At 32.5% G+C, this 20,213-nt stretch overlaps 1 protein-coding gene and 1 long non-coding RNA gene across 2 annotated transcripts; one reads left to right on the forward strand and one right to left on the reverse strand.

The window, feature by feature from the left end:
- Nucleotides 1-1,815: 1,815 nt before the first annotated feature.
- Nucleotides 1,816-7,190, reverse strand: LOC145036979 (uncharacterized). The gene is made up of 2 exons (XR_013678602.1): nt 7,104-7,190; nt 1,816-1,995 (listed from the first exon to the last, which is right to left on the reverse strand). It is a non-coding gene; the product is annotated as an uncharacterized LOC145036979 (long non-coding RNA).
- EDA40 (Zinc finger (C3HC4-type RING finger) family protein) lies at nt 6,798-9,729 on the forward strand. Its single transcript, XM_078985514.1, has 2 exons — nt 6,798-7,522; nt 7,613-9,729. Exons 1-2 carry the CDS (start codon nt 7,118-7,120, stop codon nt 9,377-9,379), a joined length of 2,172 nt encoding a protein of 723 aa, XP_078841640.1. The 5' UTR covers nt 6,798-7,117; the 3' UTR covers nt 9,380-9,729.
- Nucleotides 9,730-20,213: the final 10,484 nt, after the last annotated feature.

Consider the following 20,213-nt stretch of genomic DNA (forward strand, 5'->3'; position numbering starts at 1 on the left):
CAACTTGTTGAGTCACCCTAAGACTCGTCGAGTTCAACGATCTTTGAGTCCCATCCTGTCCAACTCACTAATTCACCACTCAACTCACTAATTTGCGTCTTAACCAGAAGAGGTTGGGGGTTCTGCGATCTGACTCGTCGAATCCAAGAACAAACTCACCGAGTCCTAGGCAATCTTCAACAGACTCATCGAGTACACCCATGTGACTCGTCGAGTCTCTCCAGTTCTCAATCCATATAGTGGATTTTCGAGCCATGCAAGGGCACCAATCCGTAGATCCACTCTTCTACAGTCTATCCCCCACATAAAGTTGCAACCTTTACGTGAAACCAAGGAGCTAAAGGCCCCAAAACATTATAGGGATATGGTTTAAGAGAAAGGGCTTCACATATAACTTATTGACTTTAGCTTTAAGACATTCTGGACCATCACAACCCTAGATCTGAAGTAGCAACCTCAGATCTAAGTCCCAAACCCGAAATAGATCTCAATCTTACCAAAATAGCCCCAAAATCTAGTTCAAGAATAGATCTAATTGCAATAAAGCGAAAGCAACAACTTATTACCTCAGGGGTGACCTCCCACTGAAGAATAATCCAACTCTCTACAAAGCTCCTTGCTCCAAGCTTCTTGATCTTCAATATATTTTCACAAAACTCCCTTATCTAAGCTCCAAATTACTCCCAAGGACTCCTACTCACGATTTAGGGTTTCTGGATCTCAAAAGGGAAGTAGAGAGGCTAGGGAAGGGATGTGATGTTCTTTAAATAGGGCACAACCCCTGGGATTAGGGTTTTCCTCGTACAAACCAGACTCGCCGAGTCCACTAGCCGACTCGCCGAGTCGGTCACTTACTTTATGCTCTGGATCCCGCTCCGACTCGTCGAGTTCCTCCCTGGACTCGACGAGTTGACTATTGACTTAGAGAATTTCCTTTCTTTTCTTGGTCTTTCTGATTCTGGGTGTTACAAATTATGCACCCTTTCGGTTTAACGTCTACTACGAGTTTCGTTTAGGTCGCTAAGAATAAAAAATATATTGTAAAAAATTTACGTTTTACGATATGCGGAGCCGTGTTGGTTTAATCGCGAACTTCCGACGGGTCATAACTTCTTTGTTATAAGTCGGATTTCAGCGTTCTTTATATGTACATAATCCTTATGACATATACTGTAACTCTGGTTAAGATTATTTATTCTAAATAATCTTTTATAAAAAAGGCATTTCTAATGCATATTATCTCTAAATTGACTAGCCCGAATCTGCGAGCGTTACAATTTGTTCTATAATCAAATCCAAATAATGCCAATTAAGCGAGTCAAACGCTTTTTCAAAGTCAACTGTGAAGATTAATGCTTTCTTTTTCTTCTTTTTAGCCAAAGTATATAACTCATTTAACACCAAAGGACCATCTAAAATGCTTCTTCCTTCTATGCAATTCGATTGCTCCGGTTCAACAAGTTTTTTCAAGACATTCTTAAGCCATAATGTAAGGATTCTAGACAAAATCTTATACAATAACCAATTAAGTCCACCAGCCTATAATATTTTAGATAAAGAGGATGTCGAATCTTCGGAATAAGCGATATAAAAGACGAATTACAGTCCATACTAAATTCTCGCCTAACTCAAATTTCTTTATATAATTAAAAATCTCAATTTGAATAATTTCCCAAAACTCCTTCATAACCCTAAATGTAAATCCGTCGGGACCCGAGGCTTTTTCATTTCCGCAACACCACACCACCTCCTTTATCTCATCAAGAGAAAAAGAACCATTTAGAATTTCACGATTAACTGGTAATGTCCCAAAACTTAAAACCAAAATTTTTGTTTTTATAGTAGATAAACCATAAATCAAACATGTTTGTCAAACCATAAAATTCTCAAAGTAAAATACATAACATCCCAAAAGTACATCAGAGTCAATTAATGGAAAAATCATTGTGTATGCAATGCAGTCATCATGAGCTCTTCCCTTTGATCCGGAGGTACCTGAAACATAAACTGAAAACCGTAAACACAAATCTTAGAGAGTTCCCCAAAATACCATATATCATACATTCATCGGGCCCTGCCCGAAATTCATCATGCCCTCGCCTGGTATTCATTGAGCCTCGCCCGGTATTCATCGAGCCCGCTTGGTATAGTTCGGTCAGTATCATGTGAAGGGCCTCGCCCAACACACTTATCAGGTCTCGCCTAGCATCAAGCCTCATCCAGTGTGCATACAAACGTATACAACACATTCAAGAGTCACACAAATAGCTAGCATACAAATAACAATAATCCATTGACCGATATTAGTGCCTTTAACCCTCCAAACACTGGGATGAGACTCACCTCAAACTGCTAAAAAATCTGATAAATGCTCAGACTGCTGACCTGGGAAAATATTCGCACTAAATATGATCAAATAATACCTTAATTAATAATTAGGTCATAAACCATAACCGAGACTTTAATTTACAATTCTTGGCTCCAAGGATAAAAGACCATTTTACCTTTCCTTAAATGGCCCAAACTAAGTAGCACTCAAAGCTCTAAAATGTCCTAAGTCCATAAGATATTCAAAGCACAAAGCCCTATATCCCAAAAGTAACCCAAAATCAAAGGAGGCCCACAGCTTGGCGTATGCCTCGCATACGCATGTTGACCCGGAAGCGAGATGCTGACCCAGTACACGCATCGTACTAAGGAGTATGCCCGTCGCACTGGCCAGAGTTTCAAAAGCTAACCTAGGGTCTTAATCCCTTAAGACCTTAATGTCCAAACTTTAGATCTACTACTAAATAAGGTCTTAAACCATAAAGTTGACAACTTTACTTACTTGCATGGCTAAAAAGGATCAAATAGCAAACCCTAGGTCCAAAACTACATAAAAAGGCCAACAACTCAATAATGGGTGAACCTCAACCTTAAATATTCGATTTTTATTTTAAAACTTAGTATAAAACTAATTATTTTTAAATTTTAGTAAATCATATTTTATTCATCATTATAATTTGTTATTTATTATGTTGTGTTTATGTATGTTTTTACATTACCATTATTTTTATCATCCTAATCTTATAAAAGAGTCATTTTTGTCAACTTGTCATCTCCTTAACCTAAAATGTTTTAAAGTGAACTTCCAAATTTTTCCTTATGTTTCTAAAAACATGCTTACCATTGCACCATTAAACAAAAAAATAAAAAAATAAAAAATAATAGTAACATGAACCATTCTTGTCATTTATAGTATCATACTTTCAAAGTACATTGTTATTTTGCTCTTTTATGATATCAACCTATGTATGACACATGTTTTAGCTTATAAATGGATCTTAATTTTATATTATATTCTATAAATAATAATTAATTAGATTATATTAATTGTTTTCACATACAAAACATATATTGGATATTCTAATAAAAATATATATAAATTTTAATTAATAAATATAAATGTCTAAACAAAACTTATATCTTATTATTGGTTTAATAAAATTTTATAAATTTTTATACGTGGTTTTTATTGGTTGTAACCTAGTGTAATATATACAATTAATTCATTTTACAAACACATTTTTACAAATGATGGAATAGTGTTGAGTTCTTATGATGTTAAATACTGCATTAACAAAATTGGCAATATGATATTTAATAATACTGAAAAGAAAATTAAATATCCTTTTTTATATTGTTTTTATTTATTTTTATATTTATATAAAATAATATGTGAAATTCTTTAATTTTTTTTTTTTGATTTTGATATTTGTTTTAATCTAGTGAGTGAGAACATAGATAGAAAAAAAATAGAAAGATATTTGATTCCTCTATTAAAAATAAATCATTTTTATGCATTTACGAAAAAAATGATAGTTCGAAATGAACATATAAATATAATTAAGTATATAATCTATAATGTTCTTCTATTTTCGGAATGAACATATCAAAAGTATATTTTTATGCATTTACGAAAAAAAAATATTAGTTAGAAATGAACATACAAACATAATTACATAATTAAGTATATAATATATAATATTCTATTTTCGGAATTATATTATCACTTGTTTTTCTACAAAAACCATATATTTTGTCTTTGCATCCTATATATTTCTTATTTCTTTATATTTTTGTTAACAGTCATTTCTATAAACACTCCATGTTAAAATGTTGTTGTAAATTACTGTATACATATTTGTTTGTATATAATAATATCTCATAATATAATTTACATATTCAGCAAATCAAAAAAAAAAATTAAAAAAGAAAAAGGTAGTTTATCCGGAACATTGACTTGTGTACAAAGAAGTACCTATCACCTACACACCAGCCTGTCATTCCAGTCTGATGATTTCCTGAAAACTAAACAGTATTGACCTCGAAACTTAAAAGTACCCTGCCACTTGTCCACTCTTTTGCAAATGTTTCTATATCCAAAATCCAAATAAATACCAACCTAATTTTCCATGAAACTATAAAATAATATAATAAGAGGATATGTTATTTTTAATAAAAGTTGTAATCTTATTAATTCGTGTAATTTGTTATATTTTAAACAATGCAATGTAATATATATATATATATATATATATATATATATATATATATATATATATATACATATATATATATATATATATATATATATATATATATATATATATATATATAAAAGTTGACAAGAATATTACACTAATAGATAAAATTGGTAGATAACTAGATAAGATGGTAGAAATATGTTAATTTGTTATATGTTTTAATGTTAAAATTATATACAAAAATAGTGAATAAGAATATTTATATGTTTTAATAAATACGCACGAGGCTTGTTTTTATTTTTTCCAAAATTAAATATTTTTATGTTAAATAACTATAAAAAAATGTTATATAAATTGATATATGTTAGCAATGACTAACTATATGTTTCTAACCCACTGTTTTTAGTATTTGGTTATTTTGCTGTTGGAAATAGTTGAAATTTTGGTTATCTTTACATGAATATGAGACCCTTTTAGATCTTATTAACAACTAAAAAAATTAAGCCTTAAAAATAATATCTTTAAAATAGGTCCTATGTAACGTCCACTTTGCCCTCGTTCAAAACAACTTTGGTCTTTAGGTTATAGTAAACTCATAAAATACTCTCCTAAAGAGATATTATTTCTATCTAGAGATTCCTATTTTCCTACTTTGCGGATCGAAAGGAGAAATACTTTCATTTAATCAATGGACATTTCGATTAATATCCCCTATTTGTTGTGAAAAGCTACTCTAAGTTCGATTCCAAAGGATTCACTTTGTTGTTAATTCCTGTTAACCCTGTTTTCCTAAATGTCATTCCAAGATTTGGTCAATGCGAATTATTCTTTAATGGTCAATCTTTTTGCTTCCCGAGTCCTGTTGGATTATGTTCGTGACTCGACGGATGCAGCTAGATACTCAATGCGGTTAGATTCATCTCGTGTCGGGTTGGGTTTCGTCAGTATCTTCATCGAATTCTTAGGTTGCAGTTGACGGGATGCTATGTGTGAGATTTGGATTTTGGAAAAGATTAACCTTCGTTGATCTTGCATGAACCAAAATTCAACATTCATAGTGCAATGAACCAAAATTCAACATTCATAGTATGAATGTTGTATCAGAATTAGTAGAAATGACAAGAATTGAGGTTGGTGGGAATTAAGTATATGAAATTAAGTCTTGAGCATTGGTTGTTTTTAACTTTTTATGAACCCACTGCACAATTTTACTTTTCTTTTTAACCTATAGCATGACATTCCATGTTGGCGTGGTAAAATGACGATAAATAGATGCATTTTTAAGGTTAAATTTAAAACAAAAGATAAACATAAAAATTTAAAAGTGTCGATTTTTAGATTTGTAGCCGTTGCTAATTAAATTAAATTTTATAGACAGACCGGATAAAAGACATCAAGGGAGCTATAAGGCTATCCGGGCTGGACATTAACCTACATCGTGCCACATGTGAGTTTCCTATGTGGCAAATCAAGTCATGCGTGAGCACCACCCCGGTGTCGGGGTGTCTGATGACTTAGCTGTGATTTTGTTGTGGAGACAGGAGGAGACGATGAATAGGAAACAAACAACTTTCAACGGTCCAAACATGATCACAACCATTTTTTTTAAATTTACTGACAAAAGAAAAAATAAAAAATAAAAAGATAAAAATTATGGAGCGGTAACAATTTTCAAACGCTAGTGATTTGATAGTGAATTTGTAGCGCAACTGATGTGACACTTAGTTGACAATACTTTTCAATAAATTGGTTTTAACCATTCCACCGTAGATTAATGTGTTGTTTGTTTTTTCGAAGCGAAAATATCTGAAGTTTGTTTGTTTTTTAACTTCTACATACAGCTGCAATAAGTGAAAGTAATGTGTGAAGAAGTTTGAAGCAGAGGGTCAAATGCCGAGCCACACAGAACACAGACAACAGTTTTTAAGTTAGAAGTCTTATGAAAAACAAACAAATGTAAGTGTCCAAATGTTGCGCGTATACTATGCGATAAGTAGTTAGAATGTGTTTTTTAGAAAAAACAAACGATTGAAATTTTAGTTAGATACCAACTGAAATAATATTTTTTTCAAACAACTAACTAAAAACTTATTAACTTTAAACAAAAAAATATATATTCTTTAAAATTTTTATTAACATTTATATTTACGTTAAGTGAAACTTTTTGGACGGTAGGATAATATTGTAAATGAAAATAAGTAAATTACCTTGACGAAACACAAGAGTAGTGACTAGTCTGTAGTCGTACTATATAATAATTTTGGTGTGTTTGTGTTCATCCTCACATGACCTCTCCCTCCCACACCGATTAAAAAGAAACACAAGAGAGAAGAGAAAGATCACACGACTTTTTCTGCAACTACAAGAGGAACACCAACAGAGTTTTTCTTTTTCCACCAGTATTTATTAATCCATTTATGATCTCCCAGCTTTGTTTAATTCAACCCAACTGTTCTTGTTGTTTTGTAAGTTATCATCAATTCGATCCCATTGAAAGCTAGCTATATTATATATCTACCCATAAAGAGGAAAGAAGAATCGATCCAGAAAAAGGAGAGAGTGAGAGAAACTTACAGAAGTAGAAGAAGATGGTGTTGGGATGGAGAAGAGCTTTTTGTACTTCCGTCCCTCGGGAACGTGATTCAACCTCCATGGCTTCTTCCATGGAAGAGTTTGAGTATGAACATGTTATTGATAATGGGAATGGAAGTAGTTGTGCTACTACGAAATTGGGGAGAAGATTTGGGTTCTTTTCGTCTTCTTCAAATCCATCTACGCCTCCGCTTCGATCTCAGTCGGTTTCTAGTCCGAGCCTCAGTTGTCGGACCACCGTAAAAGTACCACCGGCTCCGTCGTCATCTGTTCCTGTCAGTCCGAAGCTTCATTGCGAGACGAAGAACAGCCCTCGGTGTTTTCTTCGGTCGTCGACGCCTTCGTCTCCTCGCTCTCCTTCTCCGTTTACTTTCCTCAAATCGAGTCTTCGCCTTTGCACTGTAAGTTTTGTTCATTGTCGTTGGAATTTGTACATTTTGGTGATCGTAGATTGTGATGTACTGATATTGATCTGGTTTATGAATCTGCAGCGTAGATGTGGATTATGTTTGCAGAGCGTGAAGAAAGGGAATGGAATGGCGACTTTCACGGCGGAGTGCTCTCATTGTTTTCACTTCCCTTGTATCTCCGATCATGTGAAGAAACAAGGGAGCCTTGCTTGTCCTGTTTGTAGCTGTTTGTGGAAAGATATGCCTTTGTTGTCTGTAGATGAACAGAATCAGAAGCATCAGTTCGTTGAGGAAGAAGAAAGGATCAGGGAAAAGCTAGCTACGCGATTCTTCATGGAAGATGTTGCTTCCAAAAACGAATCTCCAAAGCAGCAACCATTGAATTTGAAGGTTTATAACGATGATGAGCCATTAGCGTCGTTGACTCCTAAAGCTCGGTTCATTGCTATTCCAGAATCTGATGAAACTTGCGATGAAGAATCTATCGATGAGTTTCAAGGATTTTATGTTAATGGAGGTAGTAACACTCCAATTGATGATCATGCAAGAGATGTTGATGTTCGTCTGTTACCAGATGCGGCAGTGATCGCTTCTTCACGGAGGCACGAGAGTTACGCGATTGTTCTGAAGGTAAAAGCTCCACCGGCGCCGGAGAAAACACAACGCAGAGCTCCGATCGATTTGGTCACTGTCGTTGATGTCAGTGGTAAAATGACATGTGAAAAGCTACAAATCATCAAAAGAGCAATGAGATCAATTGTTTCAGCACTTTCATCGAAAGATCGTCTCTCAATTGTCGCATTCTCATCGTACTCCAAGAGATTATTACCATTGAGGCGAATGACAACGACTGGCAGACGAGCAGCGCGTCGTATCGTGGAAGCCATGGCCGTTCTCGAAGGTTCATCAAATTCAAAAGACGCCGTGAAGAAGGCCGTGAAAGTTTTAGAAGATCGTCGAGAGAAAAACCCGGTCGCCACCATCATCCTACTCTCCGAAGTCCTCAATCAAACATCATCCATTTCATCGGCGCGTTACTCTCACACGCGTCTCGACATTCCCATACATTCACTCAACCTCGCCGTGACTGAAGATCACGTATTCGCGAAATGCATAGGAAATTTGCTCAGCGTGGTGGTTCAGGATCTCAAACTGCAACTAGGATTTATCTCCGGTTCCGCTCCGGCGGCAATCGCGGCGGTTTATTCACGTACACCACAACCGATCCTCCTTGGATCCAGCGCTGTGCAGATCGGAGAATTGTCTGCCGATGAAGAAACAGAACTATTGATTGAATTGAAAGTGCCATCGTCGGCGTTAAGGTCCCACCAAATACTATCCGTGCGATGCTGTTACAGGGAATCAACAAGTCAGGAGCTCATCTATGGTAAACAACAAGCTTTGCTTGTACCTCGGCCGAACGCCGTCCGATCATCGTCTCCGGCCATCCAACGGCTGCGAAACCTCTTCATCACAACTCGAGCCTTAGCCGAATCAAAACGGCTAACCGATCGAAACGATCTCAACGGCGCATACCACATGCTTGTCTCAGCTCGTGCGTTAATGCATCAATCCAATCCGGCTTCTGGTAACGAATTTATGCTCCGTTTAGAAGCGGAGATAAGCGACCTTCAACGGCGGCGCAAGGTTCAAGCACCGTCTCCGGCTCAGCAAGTTGGACGGAGAGGCAAGGCGGCGGATGTGGCGGCGTATACGGATGAGAAAGGTGAGCCGTTAACGCCGACGTCGGCTTGGAGAGTGGCGGATCGGCTGGCTAAAGTTGCGATGATGAGAAAGTCGGTAAATAGAGTCAGCGATTTACACGGGTTTGAAGATGCGAGATTCTGATGAAAAATGCAAAATGAAAAATGAAAATAGTAATTTTTATGGCTTTGCTTTTAGGTCCTTGTTTTTACTGTTTATTACAGTTGTTACCCTCCAAGAATGCAAAGTTATCAAAAAAGGAAATATAATAAGTAGTGTGGTCGGATTGAGTATAATATCGACAAAGGGTACCCGACGATTTGAGCCTTTTATATGTAGCAATCAATTGGAATGAAAAGGAAAACAAGAGAATGGGTGACAAAAGCTATTGAAATGGAGGGGCCTCTATGTCTTTTTGTCTTCTTTTAGAATTCCATTATTTTAATGCGAAGAATAGTTGTATATTATCTTAAATGGAAACCTTTTAGTTTAAAGCAATAGTTCTTAACAATATAGATATATTAAATCTAATTAGGGTTAATAACAATATATTATATTGGTTAATTAAAAAAAAGATTTACTAATATATAATCTAAGGGCATATATAAGAAGTAATAATTATAAAAATATTATCATAATTAAATTTATAATATATTTATTATGGAGATTATTAATGCAGTTTACGTTTAATTATAACAATATTCTTTATAATTAATGTATTTTCTAATTAATTATAGTAGTATTTATCATTAATTAATATTTCTTATATATATTCTTAGAGCATATATTAGAAAATCTCATTAAAAAAAATTAAATATAAAGATTTAAATATTTAATAACTTTGGATTTATAAGAAAATAAGAAAAATAATGAATTATTAAAATTGGTTTTTTTTTATCTTTTAAATTTACGTAAATAAACAAAATAAACTAATGAATTTTAAGTTGTGAATTTTGAAATAAGAATGTAAGTTTATTAATGAAATTGATATTTATTTATTATTATATTTAATGTAATTATTACATTAAAGTATTATATTAAATTTATTAAAACAAAAAAACTTATAAAATGACATGTGGAAAAAAAAATAATTCAAAATAACCAAAAAACGATATTTATCAAATTGAAGTAGTATGACATGTGACAAAAAATATTTATTTATTAGAGTAGATAAGAACTTAGAAAATCAACAATTATAATGGAAAAATAATTATGATGCTATTTTAGATTCAACCAACATAATTATCTTTTGTTTTAGACATTTTATTAAATAACAAAAAAAATATAAATTATCTATCCATGAAAGTCATACTCTAGTCATATCATCCAAAGAAATTACAATATTTCATTAACGAACCGAATCTAATCTAATAAATGAAGGTTTTTTTTGCTACTAGTCATACTCGTATTTAATTTGTGAAATATCATTTTATGGTTATTTTGAATTAAATCTTTTTCCACATGTCATTTTATGAGTTTTTCTATTTTATTAAAGTCGACATAATATTTAATATAATAATTTCAATAAATATAGTAATAAATGAATATCAATTTAATTAATGAATTATCTTGTAATTTCAAAATTCTCAATATTCAAGTTCATTAATTTCTTTTATTTATTTAAATTTAAAAGATTAAAAAAAATATTTATTATAATAACTCATTATTTTTCTTATTTTCTTATAAATTCAAAACTCTCTATTTTTTTTTTTAACATTTGTATTAATTTTTTTTAATTAACTAATGTAATACATATGCGCATAATTAGTTATCCTTAAATAGACGAAGCAAAGACAAAATGAATATATGATATATGTGTCCGAATAATAAAGACATATAGTCATATGCGACATAGAAAAGAATCAACACACATCTTTTAATTAAATTGGCTCTAGTAGATAAAGATGCAAAAGTATTATCAACACACATCTTTTAATCCATCTAGATGTATCTTATCCACGACAAAATATTCACCATCAATATATCTTCTCATCGATGCTATCGGAAGCACCCCATCAAATCAAGCTCTCGAGTTCACCTATCTGGTTGCTCATTCGATTGAAAAGATTGTAAATTCCTTTCATTTCTCATTTCTCCTCCTTGTGTTTCTTCGATACCCCTTTTGTTGTAAGCATTAACTCTCAATCCACACTCCATTAAAGAATTGCGAGTTCACCGGATAATCTTTGTCAATTTTCCAAGTAAATAATCTTAGGAACCTATGCCAAAAAAGAACTTCACAATACAATTTTTCCTTTAAAAGTTAAGCGATGATCAATTACACACTTTCTTTAAAAAATAAATCAAGTCAATTTACCCATTGTTCCACCACAGCCCTTGAACTTTTGCCCATTGTTACTTATTTCAGTCTATAGCTTTAATACGTATCATAACTTCATTGTTCATAAGAACATTTAACTAATTTAATCTAACCTAATAAATATCATTCTCTCATTCAATTGACTACATGTTATTTTGTCATAATTTTGAGATATATTTATTTTCCGCTTGTCATTTACTTTAATTTTCATTTTCAATATATCATTAATTTAGTTTCCATATATTAAACCTACCATAATTATTATTAATTTCAAATTTCAAATTTCAAATTTCAATTTCAAATTCAAATAGATTTACAGTTTAAACCTTTATGTTTAACATTTTGTTATAATTTACTCCTTTAGTACGTGATTCTGATAGCTAAATATATAATATTAATTAATTTATTTTTTGTATTTTGTTTTCATAATTTTCAGTTATTTCAAATTTCAAATTCAAATAAACTTCTCATTTAATCGTTTCTATTTAACATTTTGTTTTAATCGACCTGTATAATATACGAGTTTCACAACTAGTCTACTATAATAAATAAATGCTTTTTTGTCACATCTCATACTCTCATTCAATTTGCCAAATATCATTTTGTGATTATTTTGAATTAATTTTTTTTTCCACATGTCATTTTGTGGTTTTTCTAATTTAATAAATTTCACTTAATACTTAAATATAATAATTACAATAAATATAGTAATAAATGAATATTAATTTCATTAATGGACTTTAATTCATATTTCAAAAATCTCAAATTAAAGCTATTAGTTTATTTTATTAATTTATTTAAATTTAAAAGATAAAAAATTCAATTTTAATAATTCGTTATTTTTTATTTTCTTATAAATTTAAGGTTTTTAAATATTTAGACATTTATATTTAATTTTTTTAATTAACCCATGTAATATATGGGCCATACACCTAGTGATCTACCCACTGAAAAGTCTCTCTCTCTCTCTCTCTCTCTCTCTCTCTTATTTACTATTACCGAGTTTGAGATATTGTGCTTATATTGTGGTATGCATATGTACTTTTCTTGTGAATTATGTACCTGCTTTGGCGTTGTTTGAATCGGGTGCGAGTCGATCTTTTGTGTCATTAGTGTTTAGCTATCACATCAGTATCCGACGGGAGGCGTTGAGTCGCCCTCTGCGAGTTTCTATAATTGACGAGCGAGCGGTTTTTGCTACTGATGTGATTCGAGGATGTGTACTCGAGATTTTCGGTGTTGAGTTCCCGATAGATTTGGTACCGATTGCGATGGGGGATGTCTGTGTCATCGTGGGCATGGACTGGTTGAGCCGATTTGGAGCTGTTATCGACTGCAAGCGTCAGTTGGTGACCATACGAGACCCTAATGGGGGAGTACTTACGGTGTATGGCGGGGTACCCGGTTTGGGTCAGCATTTTGCTCGGCTGCCAGGGCGAGATAGAGTCTACAGCAGGGCTGTAGAGGGTTTGTAGCCTATGTGATGGATACATGAGTTGCCGCAGAGAGGCCGAGTTCTATCGATGAGGTTCCGATAGTGCATGAGTTCCCAAATGTTTTCCCCGAGGAGTTGTCGGGTGTGCCTCCGGAGAGGTAGGTGGAGTTCCATATTGATTTGGTTCCGGGAGTGGCGCCTATTGCCAAGGCACCCTATCGCCTTGCGCCAACAGAGATGCAGGAGTTATCCTTGTAGCTTTAGGATCTGTTGGGGAAGGGATTCATCCAACCGAGAAGCTCACTGTGGGGAGCGCCGATCCTTTTTGTCAAGAAAAAAGATGGTTCACACCGGATGTGCATTGATTACCGGGAGTTGAACAAGTTGACGGTTAGGAACCGTTATCCACTACCGATGATTGACGATCTGTTCGATCAGTTGCAGAGAGCGTCTTATTTTTCCAATATAGACTTGAGGTCTAGATATCACCAGATGAGGGTGCGTGATGAGGATATCTAGAAGACGGCGTTCAGGACTCGTTATGGGCATTACGAGTTCGTGGTGATGCCTTTTGGGCTCACCAATGCATCAACAGTGTTCATGGATCTCATGAACCGAGTATGCATGCCAATGTTGGATCGATCGGTGATTGTGTTCATCGACGATATTCTAGTGTATTTGAGATCCAGAGAGCAGAATGAGGAGCATCTGAGGGAGATCCTTGGAGTGTTGAGATCGGAGAGGCTTTATGCAAAATTCTCCAAGTGTGATTTCTAGTTACGATAGGTCCAGTTCTTAGGGTATCTCGTTAATCAGAATGGCATATTGGTCGATCCGGCCAAGATTAAGGCTATCATGAGTTGGGAGGTGCCGAGATCCCCCATCGAGATCAGGAGTTTTCTGGGGTTGGCCGGCTACTATCGGAGATTTATCAGAGATTTCTCCAAGATTATCGTTCCCCTCACCAGATTGACCCAGAAGGGCATTGCTTTTACTTGGGATCCCAAGCAGTAGACCTCGTTTGAGACTCTTCGCTAGAGATTATGCGAAGCCCCGATGTTGGCCCTTCCAGAGGGAATGGAGGATTTCGTGATTTATTGTGACGCATCTATATCGGGGCTGGGTGCGGTGCTTATCCAGAGATGGCACGTGATAGCATACACATCGAGGCAGCTGAAGCCTCACGAGATGAGGTATCCCATCGATGATTTGGTGTTGGGGGCAGTGGTGTTCACCCTCAAGATATGGCACCATTATTTGCTTGCTTGAGTGGTGTTTGCCCTCATACGAGGTGAGTCTTCTCACCGTACATTACCTAGAGTGGTATCTATATGTAGACCGAAGGGTCTTACGTGTTATGTGCTTGCTTGAGATTATGTGCTTTGTGATTTATGTATGCTATGTGATATTAGAACGGACCGAAGGGTCCAACGACTTACGAGGCCAGAGGGTCCTTAACTAGACTGGACCGGAGGGTCCAATGATTTAGACCGAACCAGAGGGTCCAACGGGCTACAACACTAGAGGGTCCCACTGAGATACATTGACCGGAGGGTCTTACCGAGTTATAGCCTCGAGTGGCTTATGTGTTGTATGTGGTATTTTAGGGAACTCACTAAGCATTTATGCTTATCGTCTTATGTGATATGTGTTTCAGGTACCAACGAGGATCGCGGGAAGGCGCCGACATGATCTGTACACACTGATAGAGTATTATGTATTATGTATTTGAGATTCTGGGATATGTTTTACTGAGATAACATTAGATACACTTGAGTTTGTGATTACTTTATGAGATATGTTATGTTTTAAAAATGAAAAATTGTTTTGAAAATTCACATCGTTACACGTAGGACTCTTACCCTTAGAGGATGAAGAGGAGGAGAACGAGGAGCCACAAGAGGTGATAGCTGAGTGTCGCTCAGTTACCCGGGAGCATAGCATGGATCCAAATAGAGAACGTGTCAGGAGATGGGGTAGTTCCTACAAAGTAGTCACTGATCGCAAACCCCTTATCTTTAAAGGATGAGAGGACCCAACATTGTGCATGGAATGGTTACGCAAGATGAGGCAGGTCTTCCTTTCGGGCGACTTCGCGGAGCCACAGAAAGTCAGTTATGCAGTACTGAAGTTGGATGGTGATGCACTACAATGGTGGCATGTGTTGGAATCTGTTGTACCTGAGGCTACACTTCAAGCCATGACCTGGAAGGCTTTCAGCCAAAGGCTTCAGGAGCGTTTCTATCCACCGGGACAGATAAGGAAGGTTGAGCAGGAGTTCCTTGCATTGGATAAGGGAGCTATGTCAATTGCAAAATACAATTCAATGTTCTCTAAGAAGCTACAGTTTGGTAAAATTTACTATCCCACAGAGGCAAAACAGGTGGAACCTTATGTTGAAGGTTTAGCAGCAGAGGATCGAGCTATCGTGAGGCAACGTAGCACATTGGCGACTGCTATGGATTTGTAATTTGTGAGTTAAATAAAGAAATGCACTATTAATAGAAACTTACAATTTTGTTTGAAATTGTTGTTTAGTATTTTGGTTGTTTATTATATATTCATTTCATAACGAAACAATAATCTTCACAAATATACAAGTATTAATGTAAAATTTGTTAAATTAAATTAAAAAAAAAATGAATTTCATTTTGAATGTATATCAAAAGAAATGTTGAAGTGGCTTAACTATTTACTATTATCGTTAGTATTTTTTAAATTTGTCTATTATATTCTTTTATTTTACATAAATTTTTGGTTTAATCCCATTCGGATCTGTAAATTTGTGACTTAAATAAGGAAATGCACTCATAATAGAAAATTAAAATTTTGTTTGAAATTGGTGTTTAGTGTTTTGATTGTTTATTATATATTTATTTCATAACGAAACAAAAATCTTTACAAATATACAAGTAAGAATGCAAACTTTGTTAAATTTTTTTTTTTTGAAAACAATGGATCTCATTTTGAATGTATATCAAAAGAAATGTTGAAATAGATTTAACTATTTACTATTATACTGAGTATTTCTTAAATTTGTCTATTATATACTTTTACTTTACAAAAAATTTTGTGTACAATTTCATGTATATTGATTTTTCTATGTTGCTTAGTGTTCTAAAGTAAAATGATAAAAAAATCAGAAATTAGGTTGTTTCATGCAACTCCCGTAATATCTGTTTTACAGCGTCACTGTACAGCAATGATGAGTATGATTCATAAGATAACAAATCCATGGGCCCTCTACCGGATGAATTAAAAATCAGCTTTGAAAATATTTATTTAAAATATTATATATTAGCACATTAAATGTATAATTTAACTAAAACTCATCATTTTTCTTGGAGTTCCGTGCGATTTACACCCTGCATATCTTTGGGCCAAATCTTGTAGAGAGGTACGGAATATGGATACCATCGACGGGGAGAAGTTAGGCCCGTTTCATAAAAACCCAATTAGATTATTTTAGCAATAGATATTCTATTTGTTTTCTAAGGAACGTTTAGAAAAATAGAATTGTTATTATTATTTGGGAAATCTCCAATAAAGTTATAAAATTTTAATCCGGTTTATGTTTTAGTCCTAAACTAATTTTTGTTTACGAAAAAATCCAAAAAACCGGTAAAAGTTTGCATTTTGACAATTTTTGACTGGTTGGAACCGGTAAAAAATTAATTTAGGACTATTTCATAAATAAACCCAAAATATTGGGACTTTTCCGCAAAAACAAAAATATTAGGGTTTTTCTGCAAACAAAAATCTTATTATTATTATATTAAAAATATAAATAACTATACTATTTTTTAAATTTGTTATTATTAATATTATTAATAATACATATAAATACATTTAAATTAAAAAAATATTAAAGATATTTTATAAAGGTGAAGGTTGAGCGGATGGTAATGCTTTAAGCTTTAAAATTATGAATGTCTCTTTGTATATTCTAACTTTGTATATGGTCATTTCACATTTGTTATTATTGTTTTTAATTCAGAATATTAACATTTAACAATTTAAAAGAAACTACTGATTTTTCAAATTGTTTACAAATAGTGAGCATGTGATATGCGTGTATATCTTGTGTGTAAATATTTTTGAATTACCAACATGTGTATTGCTCTTTTTCATTACTTTATCCTTGTGGTTTTTTTGGAAACATAACAGATATAGTGTGATAAAGCAAAACAAATCACATTACTTTCTATTAAATAAGATATTTTAATTAATATTTTCGGATTTTGATATGGGCCACCAATGTAAATATTTATTGTGAATCTGTTGGATTTGAAAAGAAATCATTCTACCTTAAGAAATTTTATATACAAAGTGAGAAATCCTTTTATCTTAAACTATTTATACATAATTTTATAAATATGCAACTTCTTTTAAATTGTTAAGTGTTAATATTTTGAATTGAAAACAATAATAAGAAATGTGAAATGATCATATACATAGTGAGGACATACAAGCAGTGATTTCAATGCTTAAAGCATTACCATCACCACCACCTTCACCTTTAAATAATTTATGTAATATATTTTTATTTAAGTGTATTTATATGTATTATTAAAAATATTAATAATAATGAATCTAAAATTGAGTATACTTGTTTATAATAATAATAATAATAATAATAATAAAGTTTTTATTTGCAGAAAAGTCCTAATATATTTTTTTTGCAGAAAAAATCATAATATTTTAGGTCATTTTGTGAAATAGTCCCAATATTTTAGGTTAGTTTATGAAATAGTCCAAAATTAATTTGTTGCCGGTTCCAACCGGTCAAAAGGGGTAGAAATGCATATTTTTGCCGGTTTTTTGGATTTTTTCGTAAACAAAAATTAGTTTAGGACTAAAACGTAAACCGGGTTAAAATTTTAGGACTTTATTGAAGATTTCCCTTATTATTATTATTTTTATTTATTTATTTATTTTTGTAATACCTTCTGTGACGACATGTTAATTCTAGAAATGTCTTCATTATCCGTAGTGCCATATACCACACTAACACTTTGAGAAAACATTTGGTTGTTTTATGTCACTACTAGTAGTTTGCCCGTGCAAAGCGGCAACGGCGAATAGTTCTTTCAAGCAGTTAGTTCCAGACATGTTATATTTCTAAGAACACTTGCACCATTATCGATCGGTTTCACAAAAATAAAAAGTGCAATGTCAAAACCAAAAAATATTGTGGTGGTGGATTCCATGGAGGCAAAGGAGATGAAGATTTGAATTAGTCTCTAGTCAACTATATTTTATGCAAAAAATTAGGAAACTCCAATTTGAATGAGCTTTTAAATATCAAACGATTTGTCGAAAAGAAGTGTTTCAGATTTCGAATGCACCAGATACCAGAGAAGAGATATTTTAGGAGTACAAGTTTGGTCAAAATTGATGAAAATACTAATTCAATCACTAAAAATAAGGAAATACTAATTTAAATGTGTTTTTAATATTTGTATCCTTAGCATTATCATTTGTAAGATATATATTATAATATTATTATATTAATAGTTGGTTGTACTTTAAGCTTAAAGACTTGAACGTCTTAAAAAAGTATTATTATTATATTGATTTTATTTATAGAAATAGTAAGATTTTTTTTATAAGGTAGTATAGATATTATTATTATTATTTTAATAATGTTTTACTTTTTAATCTATTTATTTTTAATTTAAAATTTTAGTACAAGAAGTCATCGCAATGGGATATATCAACAATACTTATGTCATCGGCTCATTGCAATAGGTACCTACAACGACCAAGCTAGTGCGACGTTCATCGTTTGTCGTCATCATAGGGCATTTCATGTAGCATAGTTTCTTATTAACTTATATATGTACATACAGATCCACCATGGAGCGTAGGTCCGAGGAGGTCCCTATATTTCTTTTTAGGGAAATCTCCAATAAAGTCCTAAAATTTTAACTCGGTTTATGTTTTAGTCCTAAACTAATTTTTGTTTACGAAAAAATCCAAAAAACCGGCAAAAGTTTGCATTTTGACCATTTTTGACTGGTTGGAACCGGTAAAAAATTAATTTAGGACTATTTCATAAATAAACCCAAAATATTGGGACTTTTCCGCAAAAACAAAAATATTAGGGTTTTTCTGGAAACAAAAACCTTATTATTATTATATTAAAAATATAAATAAGTATACTATTTTTTAAATTTGTTATTATTAATATTATTAATAATACATATAAATACATTTAAATTAAAAAAATATTAAAGATATTTTATAAAGGTGAAGGTTGAGCGGATGGTAATGCTTTAAGCTTTAAAATTATGAATGTCTCTTTGTATATTCTAACTTTGTATATGGTCATTTCACATTTGTTATTATTGTTTTTAATTCAGAATATTAACATTTAACAATTTAAAAGAAGCTACTGATTTTTCAAATTGTTTACAAATAGTGAGCATGTGATATGCGTGTATATCTTGTGTGTAAATATTTTTGAATTACCAACATGTGTATTGCTCTTTTTCATTACTTTATCCTTGTCGGTTTTTTGGAAACATAACAGATATAGTGTGATAAAGCAAAACAAATCATATTACTTTCTATTAAATAAGATATTTTAATTAATATTTTCGGATTTTGATATGGGCCACCAATGTAAATATTTATTGTGAATCTGTTGTATTTGAAAAGAAATCATTCTACCTTAAGAAATTTATATACAAAGTGAGAAATCCTTTTATCTTAAACTATTTATACATAATTTTATAAATATGCAACTTCTTTTAAATTGTTAAGTGTTAATATTTTGAATTGAAAACAATAATAAGAAATGTGAAATGATCATATATATAGTGAGGACATACAAGTAGTGATTTCAATGCTTAAAGTATTACCATCACCACCACCTTCACCTTTAAATAATTTCTTTAATATATTTTTATTTAAGTGTATTTATATGTATTATTAAAAATATTAATAATAATGAATTTAAAATTTAGTATACTTGTTTATAATAATAATAATAATAATAATAATAATAATAATAATAATAATAAAGTTTTTATTTGCAGAAAAGTCCTAATATATATATATATATATATATATATATATATATATATATATATATATTTGCAGAAAAAATCCTAATATTTTAGGTCATTTTGTGAAATAGTCCCAATATTTTAGGTTAGTTTATGAAATAGTCCAAAATTAATTTGTTGCCGGTTCCAACCGGTTAAAAGGGGTAGAAA

This window comes from Lactuca saligna, chromosome 3 (assembly GCF_052625555.1).
Source record: "Lactuca saligna cultivar CGN05327 chromosome 3, ASM5262555v1, whole genome shotgun sequence".
NCBI lineage: Eukaryota > Viridiplantae > Streptophyta > Magnoliopsida > Asterales > Asteraceae > Lactuca > Lactuca saligna.